Source organism: Manihot esculenta, chromosome 2, assembly GCF_001659605.2.
Source record: "Manihot esculenta cultivar AM560-2 chromosome 2, M.esculenta_v8, whole genome shotgun sequence".
NCBI lineage: Eukaryota > Viridiplantae > Streptophyta > Magnoliopsida > Malpighiales > Euphorbiaceae > Manihot > Manihot esculenta.
Window position 1 is genome coordinate 13,438,280 of NC_035162.2, and position 15,913 is coordinate 13,454,192.

Consider the following 15,913-nt stretch of genomic DNA (forward strand, 5'->3'; position numbering starts at 1 on the left):
TTTTTATTTGCTCGTATTTTTCTTTTAAATTTAATAACAGATTCAATTCGTTACTAATTCACATTCCCATTTCTCCTTTCACATTCATTTTCTTACTCATCTTTTCTCCTCATTTTTTCATTTTTCTCTTATCTTATTTTCTTTTTCTTATTATCGACTCTATTTTCTTTCTTCTATTTTCTTTTATTTTCTTTCATTATTAAACTTTTTTTATATTTTAATTTTATTTTCTTTTATTTTCTCTTCCATTTTCTATATTTTCTCCCTTTTTCTCTATTATTCTTTCATTTACTTTTTTTTTCTCTCATATTCTCTAATTTTTTCTTTCATTCTTTTCTATTTTATTCTAATTTTGTTCTATTTTCTTCATTTTCTCGTTTAATTTTTCTTCATTTTCTCCTCATATTCCTCTCATTTTCTTTTCCTTTTTCTCTTTTTTCTTCCTTTTTTTTCTCATTTTCATTTATTTTCCCTTTTCCCTTATTTTCTCTTCATTATTATTATTATTTTATTTCCTTATTTTCTCTTTTATATCTCATTTTCTTCCATTCTCTCACTTTTTTATTTTTAAAAATTTTTTCCTATAATTTTATAATAATTTTCTCATAAAATCAATAAAATTTAAAATATTAAAGTTAATATTTAATATAAAATATAATGATAAAATTAATAATTTATTATAATCAATTTAATAATTAATGTAAAATATAATGAAATAAATTAATAATTTAATATAATTTTTTACTATTTTTTAAAATTAATAATGGATTTACTAATGAAATATAATTTCGATATATTTTTTATTATTTATTTTATTAAATTAATAGTAAATTTCTATCTTTTACTAAATATATCAACATATTTAATTTTAAATTTTATTAAATTTGTAACAAATTTTTAATTTATTATTAAATTTCGTTATTATTATATTAATAATAAGACTTATAGTAAGTGATATAAATTTATTATTAATCCATTATTAAATAATTTAGTAACAGATTTTTTATTGATTAATAATAAATTTTTTTATTACCAATATGAAAAATCATGTAGTACGTTGCTTTCACTCATTCAAGTCTAAAACATTATCCCTCACAGAGAATCAGCAATGACTTTGAAAAGCATATCAAACAACAAAACAAACAAACACAAATGCTATCATCGTCCAACTATAGCCACAAACTGCTAGAACGATGGATTTAATTTCAGTCTAAAAATACGTAAAAAAATCAACAAAACAATTAAAGAAAAGACCAAACAAAGTAGAAAAACGTGGATGGAAACAAGATATCCTGCTCCCTTTCTCTCTTTTCTTTCTCTTTCTGTTAAGGCATCAAAATAAAATAATAGAAAAACTCATTCATTAATAATTATTCGCTCTTTACCAAAAAAAAATCTTGGGTTCATCAGTTTTTGTCTTCAGCTGATCCCGAGACTGAAGTCAATTCATACTTATTAAAGAAATAATATATAATAATACTTCTAATATAATCTATTGTATATGAAAAATCCTTTTAATACATTAAAAAATCACCACTAAAAAAGCAATAAATTGTCGTGCCTAAGCAATTCTCATCCTCGTGTTTCTTTTTCTTTTGGTTTCCCAATGGATTCCAGAGCCGCTTTGCCACTTAATTTACTAGGGCAGAGAGGGAGTTCTTTTGTTGAATTCTCTTTTCTGCATAATCTATCCAAACTTCCCATGGAATTTCTCTGGCCAAAAGATGAGTTGGTTAGTGCTGATAAAGAGCTAATGGAGCCAGAAGTAGATCTCGAGGGTTTCTTCAAAGGTGATGAAGAGGAAACATGGAAAGCTGCCGAAATGATCAAGGCTGCTTGCTTGAACCATGGCTTCTTTCAGGTCATCAATCATGGTGTTGATCTCAATCTGATCAGTGCTGCTCACCGTCAGATTGACCTTTTCTTTAGCCTTCCGACTACTGAAAAAATAAGGGCTCGGCGGATGCCAGGCAGCTTATCGGGCTATTCTGGTGCCCATGCTGATCGATATTCGTCCAAATTGCCCTGGAAAGAGACGTTATCTTTCGGCTACCACGAAAACAGTTCGGATCCTGTTGTGCTGGATTTCTTCAAAATTACTCTCGGAGAAGATTTTGTGCAGACAGGGTAAGAATCACACACGATAATTATCTAATTCATCTATATATGGTATTGATTTCGTAACCCTACTCTCCTCTCTTGTATTTTTTCATATATATTATTTTTGAAAGATCAATTAACCGAAAAAGACTGAATTGCTTAATTTTAATTTTAATTTTAAAAATTGGTTAAATTACATCAAAATATAAATATGGATTTAATTTATTTAAAATTTAACTATTTAAATTAAAATATAAAATACACAAATGTTAAATTTTTAGCCAATTGACCTATTTGAAAATTATTTTTTCCTTCTGTTTCGCAGAATGGTTTATCAAAAGTACTGCGAAGCAATGAAGAACTTGTCTCTTTCCATAATGGAACTACTGGCAATCAGCTTAGGAGTTGATCGACACCATTATAAGAAGTTCTTTCAAGACGGCTGCTCTATGATGAGGTGCAATTTCTATCCAAAATGCCAAGAGCCAGATCTCGCTCTTGGCACGGGACCCCATAGTGATCCAACATCCTTAACCATACTTCACCAGGATCATGTTGAAGGGCTTCAAGTTTTTGCGAACAACATGTGGCAGACTGTTAAACCTCGCCATGGTGCCCTAGTCATCAACATTGGCGACACCTTCATGGTACGTCTCCCAAAAGTTGTAAACGTGATCTTGTTTTTGTTTCCCCCAATTAATTTTATGGCTAATTCCATCATCATATGATTTAGTTGTACGTGAGAATATCTTGAATATACATAATATTATTATGATCATAGACACCAAATAAATACAAATTTGAATACTTTTAATTATTTAGAACACACATATCTATATTTATATAAAGATAAATTACTACTTAATATCTATAATATAGAAAAACTCATTAGTTAATTTTTTTAATTTTGAAAAATATATTAAAACATCTCTAATGTTTTAAACAGCCTATTGATTAGTTTTTTCATAAATTTTAGCCATTAAAAATTGTAAAAAAAACCTAAAATATCTCTGATACGGATGGATTAATTAGTAAATTTTTTAAAAATATGAGAGACTAATTAATAAATTTTTTAAAATCATAAAAATTAAATAATAAAATATTTAATGATAAGAATTGATGAAGAAATTAATTAATAAATTTTTTAAAATTTTAAAAATGTTTTAATATATTTTTCAAAATCAAAATAAAAAAATTAATTAATGGAGAATTAAGTAGTAACTTTTTTATATAAATATAATAAAATTAAATTTTAAAATAAATTTCCACCAAGTGACTTATTATTAGATTTTTCTATTTGTCTATTTTACTCCTATCTTATTATTATTATTATTAACTTTTTTTAAGAAAGTGACTTTTTAATCCAACAATAATTAATATGTATATATTAAAGAAAATTTATTAATCTTATTATTGTCCCTAATTAATAAATCTCCTTTCAGTTTTTTATAAAATTTAAATACAATTAATACATGTGTGTGTGTGAGAATTTGCAAAAAAGGAAAATCTTAAATTTGAAATTAATAAGTAAATATCTAAATTTATATAAATATAATAAAATTAAAATCTAAAATAAATTATCCTAAAAGTGACTTTTTTCTATTTGCTATTTTGTCGTTATTTTATTATTACTATTAATTAATAAATAACTATTTTTTTTTAAAAAAAATACTTTTCAATCTAATAATAATTAATATATAACTCTATTTTCTTTTAAAAGAAAATAAATATGAGGACAATGCCATGCATATATAAGGTATATTCTTAAAGTTTAACTTTTTAATATTTTATCTAAAATTATATATTATACTTTTATTTTATTAATAATTTTAAAAATAAATATATCAGGAGAATGCCATGCATATATATGATATGCACTTATAGTGTAGTGTTGGTTTCATTGACGTTGTTGGATGTGCAGGCATTGTCAAATGGTGTATACAAGAGTTGCCTGCATAGGGCAGTGGTTAATAAATATGAGGCTAGGAAATCGTTAGCATTCTTTCTTTGTCCAAGGGAAGACAAGGTGGTAACACCGCCCAAGGATCTTGTTAGCAGGGAAGGGAAAAGGATCTATCCAGATTTCACATGGTCAGATTTGCTTCATTACACACAAAAGTACCATAGAGCTGACAATGCAACCCTCCAAAATTTCATCAAATGGCTCCTTTCTTCCCAGTCAGGAAAGGTTTAGCAGCCTACCTAGCTTGCCTCTTAATAATATTATGTGCCTAGTCTGAGTAGCTAAGGCATATGCAATGCACCTGAAAAGTCAAAAGTTTGGGTCTCCATTCCCTATTTCTTATTAAAAAGATTAATATTTTGTAATTTATCTTAAACTATTTCGATGTGATATGAATGAATTTGTTGGTAGTTAATATATTTGAAATTTTATAATAAATTTTAATTTACTGTTAAAAAATAAGTTTAGTTTAATGCTGTAATTTTTTTTTATATATATATTTTAATTATAACTTTAGAGTAATAATAATGGTTTGAGAACGGTTTACATAGGTGCGAATAAAATATAATGATTTATATATATATATTGAGAGAGTATAAAAGATCTAAATTATATTAAAAATATATAATTGAATTGGAAAAGACAAAAGACAATGAACACTTTATAAAATACAATACTATGAAAAATATATATAACTAATTAAGTAGTTGTCCTGCTTGTATGAACATGTTTGAGATATGCTCAACAATGGTAGATACAAATATCTTCTGCTATGGAATTCGTGATATGATCGTGCTTGACTGTATAATTTTTGCACTGAAAACTATTGAATATACATATGGAGACGTTCATGTTTCATAAATTATGAAAATCTTTAACCTAGAAATGAATTGAAATCTCCAAAAGTATATTTTCTTAAAAGAAAAAAAAAAGAGAAGTTTACACGAGAGGACATGTGGGCACGATACGAGGGTTGTCCTTAGATTTTGATGGAGGAGAAGACGATAGAAAATGGGAAAAAGAAGAGGACTAAGAGAGGAGAGGGTCCAGAGAAAAGGGCAATAATCAATTTGGCAACTCAGAGATGCTTAATACTAAGCAGACAAAACATCCTATGTACGTTGGGTTCATCAGAAAAATATGATGTGGACGTGAATAGAAGAAAAGAGAGGCGTCACCATCAATTGCTATAAAGATCTGCTTGTAGGTATATACATTGTGGAATTACCATATTTGGCTGGTTTATTCTACCAATAAAATTTTGTTTTAAAATAGATAGTATGCAATATGTTGTCTTCCTAAAAGATTCAATAGGTCTCTTGAATTTCTAAGAGTAAAACAATGGATGAGGTGTTTTTTGAAAACAAAAATTAATTGAAAATAGAAATAAAATGAAGAGAAATTAAGAATATAATCTTACAACTTTGAATAAGCTTCAATTTTGATTAACCTTTAACTGAAATGAAGTTTTTATCTTTGAAGGGCCATAATAAAATTGCAATAATTTTGATTAATTTTCAACTAAAAAGAAATTTTTAACCTCAAAGGGGCATAATAAAATTGTAAAAAAAAAAGAAGGGGAAGAAAAAGAGGTCGGTCAAGAGGGGGCTGAATATGAGAGAGGAGAAGAAGAAAAAAATATATGAGATATCTATTCTAATTTTAGGGCAGTCTTTATATAATTTTTTCCAACAAAAAGATAAATATTCATAATTTAAAAGAAATTATACTACTTCTATGATAACTCTTATCTTAATTCTAATATAATTGTATTTGTTTTTATCTGAAATTGATCTGGACTCTGTACAGTTGAAAAAATCGAAATTACAGCTGGGAAAATTGTGTTTGTGGTCTTGGGCTACAGCCTTGGGCAAAACTATACTCTCCAGTCAGAAAATCTTCTAATTCAGCCTCTTTTTGTTTTTTTTTTTTTCAATTTCTGTTAAAAAATCTGTCCAAAATCAAATTAGTAAAAATCAATTGAGGTGGTGTTTCTCGAAAAAATAAATTAATTGAAAATAGAAATAAGATGAAGAGAAGTTAAGAAGATAATCTCATAATTTTGAATAAACCTCAATTTTGATTAATCTTTGACTGAAAAGAAGTTTTTAGTCTCGAAGGTTCATAATAAAATTACAAAGAATTAAAGAAGGAGAAGAAGAAGATGTCGGCCAAGAGAAGGCCGAATATGAGAGAGGAGGAGAAAAGAAAAATATATGAGATGCTTATAATAATTCTAGAGCAGCTTTTATATAGGTGTTTTCCTAACAAAAAGGGAAATATTCACAATTTAAAAGAATTTCTATTATTCCTATAATAACTCTTATCCCACTCTAATCTGATTGCAGTTGACAAAATCGAAATTTTAGAGTCTATCCATCACCTTGAACTATATTTTGGGCAAGGCAGTACCACCTAATCAAGCAAAATAAAAAAAAATTGTTTTACAAACAGATCTTAAATATTTTATTCAGATCTAAAAAATAGAGGGGATTGATCCCATTTTGGAGCTATTATAAATAACCTAGTATGTATTAGTATTAAATGGTTTTTGTGTGTGATTTCACTCACAAATAACCTTGGAGCTATTAGTATTAAATGACTTTCGTATGAAATTTAGATGGTTAATGTAACGACCTGAAAATCGGACCGCCATCGGCGCTAGAATTCAGGTCGACTTAAGGTTGCCGGAACCCGTAGCAAGCCTGATATATTTCCTGTGTACCTGTAAATCCCATACATGATTATACACTTTCTGTGAAAATAAAAACTTTTCTCTAATCCAAGGCTCAACTTGTGCATGCCCTATCTCTGTACACAGACTCCCTTACCAGAGTACTCACCAAAACTCTAGCTGAGTCCACACAGTATATGTTAAACCTGGTCATTCATACTCATCAGCTAGACATATACATAAAACAGACTATGTATACAAAAGATTTACAATACAAAACGACTAAGTCAAGCACAACTCTAACAGTATACATATTTGATACATCTCTTTAATATTACATGTCCACACTACTAGGAAATTAATATGGGTTGTCACTCTGTATACATTCGTTAGATATGATTCATTTTCTTAAAAAAAAATTCAAATGATTTTTTATAAACTTAAATAAAATTTTAATTTCTTTAATTAAAATAAAAAAAAATTTCAAGTTAAAATAAATTAAAATCTTTCATTTTAAATAAAAAAATTATCAAGAAAAGGTAAATTAAATTAAATTTTTATAAAATTCTTGATACTAAATGAAGGATATATAATTTTATTTATAAATAATTTAAAAAAATTATTATTTAATCTATTATAAAAAAACTTATTATTTAATCTTTTCAATTTAAAAAATATATTAAAATATTCTTAACATTTTAAAAAAATTACTGATCAATCTAATTATTAAGAGAAAAATATTTTCCATATAAATTTTTTTTGATTTAATTTTCGATGGTATTTTTTTAAAAATGATGTTGTGTTATTTAAGTTCCTCACTTGGTACTAATTATTGCATACAACATAATTTAATTTTTAATCAAACAACTCCTGTATCTTTCAGGGGAGGATTTTTTTTTTCCTGGGATTGTCAATAAAATAATAAGGATAATAGGCATTTAAAATATTTCAAAAGCTAAATAAAGTAAGGAATTTCCATTCTTCAGATTTTTTCCCTCTCTCATTTGTTTCATAAGGTCGGGTGGGCTGTCTTTTTAGCCCAATCTTAACTTACTCAACTAATAAAAATTTGGAATTTTAGGCCTACATCAGCCCAAAATGAGTATCCAACAAATTCTCGGATTGGTTAATGGTATTTGAAAATTCAGACTATTATTTGATGTAATGCCTGCTTGACAAATTTTTTTACCAATAATGCACCTCCTCCTAATCAAGTACGTTGTTGATCCTCTATTTTTCTTTTTCCTCTAGTATTTTATAATTTTCCTGAATATAGTTGTGATTTTTTTTTCCTTTATGTTAAGACACAGACTTAATCTATCATATAAGTAATATGTCTTTAATCGTTACAATAAATCAGATTAAACCAAATATGATTTTTATGATGCAAATATGAGAGTTTTGAAATAATAGATAAAAGTTTTATGCTTGTGCTACTCCTATCACTTTCATACGTAACTGCATTTACATATGCCTCCACGGACTTGGACTTAGTCTTTTGATGGAGTTTACTTTTTCTCCACCTTGCAACTACTTCTTTAATCAAATATCGAATTATCAACTTGATACCCACAAACATGCTGGAAAATTATTCATTAACTCCATTGACTCGCCTATAAAAAGAACCACCAACCTGCTTGATCTTAGAAAAGTCCCAAAGAAACAGTTCTTGGCGGCTTGACACTATGAGTTTCCTTGCTTTGCTTATGGTGGTTGCACCATTATCATCTCTTCTAGCTCCAGCAGCAGCCCAAGATAGGCTTCGCTGCCCTGATCGCTGTGGAAATGTAACCATTCCATACCCTTTTGGCTTAGAAGGGTGTAATCGAAGCCCGGAGTTCCTCATAACATTTCTGAGGACATCAAATATCAAGGTCACAAACATAAATCTAGATGGCAAGTTGGAAATCTCTAGACTAGTATCTCGAGATTGCTACAATAAGTTGGGCACATGGAATAACGTAGGATCCCGCCAGACGTTTGCTCAGTTTGTCAAATTTCACCATCTCAAAATCTCAAAACAAATTCACTGTTATTGGCTGTGACAGTTACGGATACATCGAAGGGTTCAGAGATGGGAAATTGTATAGCTCAGGGTGCATGTCTCTCTGCGCTGAACGTGAATTCGTGGACGAAGACTCTTGTTCCGGCAGTGGGTGTTGCCAGATAGAGATTCCTGACGGACTTTACTATGCAAATGTAACTGCATATAGCTTTAACAATCATACTAATGTGTCGGATTTCAATCTCTGCACTTATGCGTTTGTTGTAGAAGATGGCAAATTTAATTTCTCCTTCAAATACCTTGATAATATATTGAACACTACAGAATTCCCAGTGGTGCTTGATTGGGCTATCCAGGAGAACAGCACAGGCGCCTGTAAGGAGCATGCTCAAAGTTATAAGCCACCAGACAACGTTCCTGGGCATCTTTGTAAATGCAAGGCGGGTTACCAGGGCAACCCATACGTAGAATGCGATGGTATTTCAATTTTTACGTAATTTCTTTTTTCGATAAAAGATTTTTTTATTAAAAATCTACCAAAAATGACACACTCTATTAATTTCTAAACCCAAAAATAATAATTTCATCTCCTTAAAATTATATATAATAATTAATATAAAATTATTATATAATTTAAATTAAATAAAAAATAAATTTAAAAATTATTTAGATTAGATTGGATCTTAAATAATTAAAGTTTTTAGAATGAAAGTATCCTTGTGCAGCTGCAACCAACGGATATTGGTCCGCATATTGAATCTTTTCATAAAACTGAAGTTCTAAATTTATAAAATATTATAAATAAATAAATCAGCTTATAATTTAAGTGATTTATTGATTTACTTGCTCACTTTCTGAAAACCTTAAATGCATATAAAAAAAGTGGAATATGGGAGTAATTACTTAATTTGATGGCTAAAACTTACATGCAGATATCAATGAATGCAAAAATGAACATCAGTGCACCGGCAAATGCACCAACACGGATGGAAACTATACATGTTCTTGTCCCAAGGGATACCATGGAGATGGAAGAAAGGATGGACAAGGTTGCACGCGCAATCAACTGTCTCTTGTTAAAATCATTCTAAGTATAGTTTCTTACCAATCTTTAACTTAATTTCTCTGAGATTTTATATAGAGAATTCCGTGAAGATATGTTGTAATTCGCTTTTGATTCAGGTATCGGCATAGGCTTTACAGCCTTGGTTGTTGCTGCCTCCTGGCTCTACTTGATCTTCAGGAAAAGAAAGCTCATTCAGCTTAAGGAAAAATTCTTCAGGCAAAATGGTGGCGCCGTATTACAACAGAAACTATCTAGACGAGAAGGAATCCCTGATACAGCAAAAATCTTCACAGCAGAGGAGTTGAAGAGGGCCACTAGAAACTATGACGAGACTACAATCTTGAGATTATAGGAAGAAAATTGTTTTTATTTTCTTACCTCTTGTGTAGTAAGTTACAGAGTTTATATAGTACATAATATGAACAATTAGACATTTGATTGTGCCCTCAATTATATCCTAGAATCATGCTATGCTAAACATGGTAAGATTTGATCACTGATTGATTACAATCATGATAGAGGATCACTGATTGATTTACAATCATGGCCAAGGATTCTTTCCAACACTCCCCCTCAAGTTGGTTCATGTGGATCTAACATACCCAACTTGCCCAAAACCTCATGGAATATTCGTCCAGCTACTGCTTTGGTTAGGATGTCCGCCCATTGATCCTCTGATCGAACAAACGGTAAAGATATCAGACCACTATCTAACTTTTCTTTGATGAAATGTCGGTCTATTTCAACATGTTTTGTTCGATCATGCTGAACTGGATTTTCAGATATGCTTATTGCCGCCTTGTTGTCACAACGGAGTTCAGCTGCATCCTTTGATGGGAATCCAAGCTCAAACATCAACTTTCTGATCCATAGGAGTTTTGTCAGTCCTTTTGCTATTCCCCTGAATTCTGCTTCAGCACTAGACAGTGCCACCACCTTTTGTTTCTTACTTTTCCACGTTACCAAATTTCCTCCGACAAAGGTAAAGTATCCTGAAGTAGATCGTCTGTCAGAGAGATCTCTTGCCCAACTTGCATTCGTATATCCACTGATACTGAAATGACCATTCTTTTTGAACAACATGCCTATCCCAGCTGTTCCTTTCAGATATCGAACGATTCTCAATGTTGCCTCCATATGGTCTTGTTTTGGATCATGCATGAACTGACTTACCAAACTCACAGCATATGCCACGTCTGGTCTGGTGTGTGATAAATAAATCAGTTTTCCTACCAGTCTCTGGTACCTCCCCCTATCTGTGGGTCCTTCTTTTGAGTCCTTGCTCAACTCGTGATTGACCATTACCGGAGTATCGACTGGTTTGCAATCTATCATTCCTGTTTCAGTTAACAGATCAAGAATGTACTTTCTCTGTGATATCAAAATTCCCTGGTCTGATCTGAGAACTTCGATTCCAAGAAAATATTTTAGCATCCCCAGGTCTTTCATCTCAAATTCTTGGAATAAGTTGTCCCTCAGTTGTTTGATTTCGTCCACATCGTCTCCAGTTATAATCATGTCATCCACGTATATAATCAAACACGTGATCTTCCTTCCTTGCCTCTTCAAGAATAGAGTGTGATTGGAGTTACTCTGCCGATATCCATTTTTCTTCATTGCTTGAGTAAATCTCCCAAACCATGCTCTGGGTGACTGTTTCAACCCATACAAGGCTCGCCTCAATCTACACACTTCTCCCCTTCTATATCCACTCATGAACCCTGGTGGAGCATCCATATATACTTCCTCTTCTAGATCACCATGCAAGAAAGCATTTTTCACATCAAATTGGTGAAGTGGCCAGTCTAGGTTTGCAGCTAGAGAGAATAGGACCCGTATTGTATCAATTTTTGCTACTGGAGAGAATGTTTCAGAATAGTCAACTCCATAAGTCTGAGTATATCCTTTTGCTACAAGTCTAGCTTTATATCTGTCCACCGTTCTGTCTGACTTATACTTTATGGTAAACACCCATTTGCATCCCACTGGTCGTTTTCCCTTGGGTAGCCAGCATTTTTCCCAGGTCTTGTTTTTCTCCAGGGCATCCATCTCGATCTCCATTGCCTCAACCCATCTTTTGTCCTTTTGGGCCTCTGTGGCATCCTTTGGTATCCATTCTGAGCAAATGGATTTCTGTAGGTTGACCAACTGAGGTGATAGTCTTTCTCCTTTGGTAACGTTTGCCACAGGGTATCTGGACCTGGCTGCCTCGAATTCTGGATCATATCTCCTGGGTGGAATTCTTCTATTATTCTGAGGGGGTAGAATATATTGGCCTATTTCAGGAACCTCAAGGGAAATGGGTTCAGTGGTAAGGTTATTAGAAATAGGGGAAAGTTCAGATTCACATACCTCAGTTGTGTGTTCCTCAGGATATTCTACGGTGTCAGGTTCTGGTTGTGACGTTGAGACCGAGGACTGTACTAAATAGTCAGTGTCTCCCAGTTCTGGTGTAGACTCAGGAAGAGAAGAATAATCAAGTTCTGGCCCCCCCTGACTAAGCCAATTTGGCAGTGATGGTGATTGTGCCGTTGTCTCCCCCTCACTGCTAGTTGGCGAGGGAAAAAATATTCCTCTTCCAGAAAGGTGCAGTCCATGGTAGTGAAGAGCCGTTTAGAGATTGGGTCAAAACGCCGATAGCCCTTTTTATGGACACCATAACCAAAGAAAACACACTTAAGAGCACATGGATCAAGTTTAGTGCGGTGTGTTTTAGGAATGTGAACATAAACTATGCAACCAAAGATTTTAGGTGGAAGGTTGAGATGGGAAGGGATGGTGTGATGAGAGGACAAGGTATGCAAGGGAGATTGGGAATTAAGGATGCGAGACGGAAGTCGATTGATGAGGTAAATGGATGTGGCAACTGCTTCAGTCCAAAACTTAGGAGGAACTCGGGCTTCAAACAATAGGGCTCGGGCAGTCTCAAGGATATGTCGATTTTTCCTTTCAGCAACCCCATTTTGCTGTGGTGTATAAGGACAAATAGTTTGGTGAAGTATCCCATTATCCCGAAAAAAGGTTTGGAGATGGTTATTGACAAATTCCCCCCATTGTCAGATCGGAGAACTTGAATGGTCTTATGAAATTGGGTTTTAATCATGCGGAAAAAATCACAGAATTTCTCAGCCACTTCACTTTTTTGTTTTAACAGGTAAACCCAAGTAACACGAGTGCAATCATCAATAAAAGTCACAAAGTATCTATAATCAGGGGAGACAGTTTCCGGGGCAGGCCCCCATACATCAGAGTGTATTATTGAGAAGGGAGTATCAGATTTATTTGTGGATATATGATAAGTACTCTTATGACTCTTAGCAAGCACGCATGAAGTACAAACTGGAATGTCAATGGATTTAAATTCAGGAAACAAAGTACGAAGATAATCACTTAAGGGATGGCCGTAGCGCCGGTGCCAGAGCCATAACTGTCGGGTTGAGGACCCTTGAGCTAAATGAGCTGACCCAGTACTTGAGATCTCCTCCACATAGTACAGTCGATCTTTCTCAGTACCACGGCCCAGTACCGTGCCCGTATGAATATCCTGCAAAACACAAAAATGAGGATACATGAGTACTCTGCAATTTAACTGTTTGGTGATCTGACTGACAGAGAGTAATTTGCAAGATAAGGAAGGTACATAGAGGCAGTTGGAGACATTTAAAGTGGGGGTTATAGAAACGGTACCACCATCGATGACCGGAAAGGAGCCACCGGTAGCGTTTAGAATATTGGATTTTGAGGGTGGGGCTGACACAAAAAAATCTGAAGAATCATTAGTCATAGTGTCTGTGGCTCCTGAATCAAATATCCACCCACTAGTATTTTGTACCTTGTTAGCATGACCGATAGAATTAAGGGCTAACGATTCAGTTTTGGGATTACAAACAAACTTATCTAAACCATCAGAGACCAGGGATTTAATTTCACAAGAATTAAAACAAGCAGAGGCACATTTAGATTTATTTAAAGAGACAGGGGTAGAAAGGTCATTTGCCCTCCTTTCTAACCCTAAAATACCTCCTTCCTGATTATAAGGGGCACCCGTGCCTCCTCCTTTCGCGGCTCCTTGTAGCGCCGTGATAAACATCTCCATCATCTTTGCCCAGATAACATAATTGGAATCATTCAATTTTATGTCGGACGGTGGCTGTGCTGAATCAAGAGTGAATTGGTTTACTGATTTTTTATTTCCATCTTGGCTATTCTGAATTAACTGGAATAGTTTTTGTGACAGGTCTGCTATTGGATCAATTATTGTCTGGGACTGGTCAACCGGGCTGTGGAGGTCGGCCATTGTTGTTTTGGTGAGAGAAAGAAATTGGAAAAGATATCTGGTAAAGGATTATTGCAGGACGGCTATATTTTTATACCGAAACCTGCTCTGATACCATCTGAGATTATAGGAAGAAAACTGTTTTTATTTTCTTACCTCTTGTGTAGTAAGTTACAGAGTTTATATAGTACATAATATGAACAATTAGACCTTTGATTGTGCCCTCAATTATATCCTAGAATCATGCTATGCTAAACATGATAAGATTTGATCACTGATTGATTACAATCATGATAGAGGATCACTGATTTATTTACAATCATGCCCGAGGATTCTTTCCAACATACAATCATTGGCAAAGGAGGTTTCGGTACTGTTTATAAAGGAATTTTAACAGATAATAGAATAGTTGCCATCAAGAAATCAATAACAGTTGATCAAAACCAAGTTGATCAATTCATTAATGAAGTGGTGGTGCTGTCTCAAATTAACCACAAGAATGTGGTCAGGCTCTTGGGTTGTTGTTTAGAGACGCCAGTGCCTTTACTAGTTTATGAATTCATCACCAATGGCACACTCTTCGATCACATACACAATGAAAGCAATGGGTTATCAGCACTTTCTTGGCAGATTCGTCTAAAAATAGCAACAGAAACTGCAGGAGCATTGTCTTATTTGCATTCTGCAGCTTCAGTGCCAATCATCCACAGAGATGTGAAGACCACTAACATCCTCTTAGATGCTGATTACACAGCAAAAGTGTCTGATTTTGGAGCTTCAAGATTGGCTCCAAAGGATGAAGCTCAGTTATCAACAGTGGTGCAAGGAACTTGGGGATACTTGGACCCAGAATACCTGCACACAAATCAGCTGACTGATAAGAGCGACGTCTACAGCTTCGGAGTAATACTTGTGGAACTACTCACAAGCATGAAGGCACTTTGCTTCGATCGTCCCGAGGAAGAGAGAAGTGTGGCTATGTTTTTTCTTTCTTCCATGAAAGGAGGAAAATTGTTTGAGGTTGTTGATTGTCGTATCATAAATCAAGGAACAGAAGAGCAGATTAAGGAAGTGGCGAGGCTAGCTGGGCGATGCTTAAGACTAAAAGGGGAGGAGAGGCCATCTATGAAGGAAGTGGCAATGGAATTAGAGGGACTGAGAATGATGGAAGTGCATACATGGGATGCAGAGAACTCAGAAGAGACAGAGCTCTTGCTTAGTGAGAAAAACAAAGATTTTGGTCATGGAGATAGTACCAACGCAAGTGCTGCGTATGATAGCATTCAAAGCCATGCAAACTTATCACTGGGTGATGGTAGATGATTTTGAGTTTTCTGTGTGTTTTATGTCCATTATCTGCTTGTGATAAAATGACCATCTGCTTTTTACTTGTCTCTGTTCTTCAACTTGCAATAATAATTTGAAGTTTTTATGTATTTATTTATTCATTCTTATGTCACTGAAAAACTTATACTACATATTCATAGAACTGCAGTCTTAGACAAAAACTTATCGTCATAGTAATTAAATTTAATATAATTAGAAATTTTATGAAAATATTCATTTATTTATTTATATTTTGAAAATCTTATATAATAAACCAGTCCAAATAAATATTTTTCAAATTAGAATTTTCGGGTCGTATTGTGCTTATTTAAATACATATTTTTTTAAATATAACTCTCAGAAAATTTATTTTGATGTTATAATAATTAATTTATTGATTATTGATTGGATTTAATTTAACTCATTGAACTAGTATTTTAAGAACTAACCGGTGGATGCCATGTTAAAGCGTGGAGGTTCTGTTTTCTCACTTACCTAAAAGT

At 32.7% G+C, this 15,913-nt stretch overlaps 1 protein-coding gene and 1 pseudogene across 1 annotated transcript; both read left to right on the forward strand.

The window, feature by feature from the left end:
• The first annotated feature begins 1,606 nt into the window (after nucleotides 1–1,606).
• Nucleotides 1,607–4,461, forward strand: LOC110608828 (gibberellin 20 oxidase 2). The gene is made up of 3 exons (XM_021748118.1): nucleotides 1,607–2,127; nucleotides 2,426–2,747; nucleotides 4,022–4,461. The coding sequence occupies exons 1-3, from the start codon at nucleotides 1,607–1,609 to the stop codon at nucleotides 4,292–4,294; spliced, it is 1,116 nt and encodes a 371-aa protein (XP_021603810.1). The 3' UTR covers nucleotides 4,295–4,461.
• Nucleotides 4,462–8,302: 3,841 nt separating this feature from the next.
• Nucleotides 8,303–15,418, forward strand: LOC122722300 (annotated as a pseudogene).
• The last annotated feature ends 495 nt before the right edge of the window (nucleotides 15,419–15,913 follow it).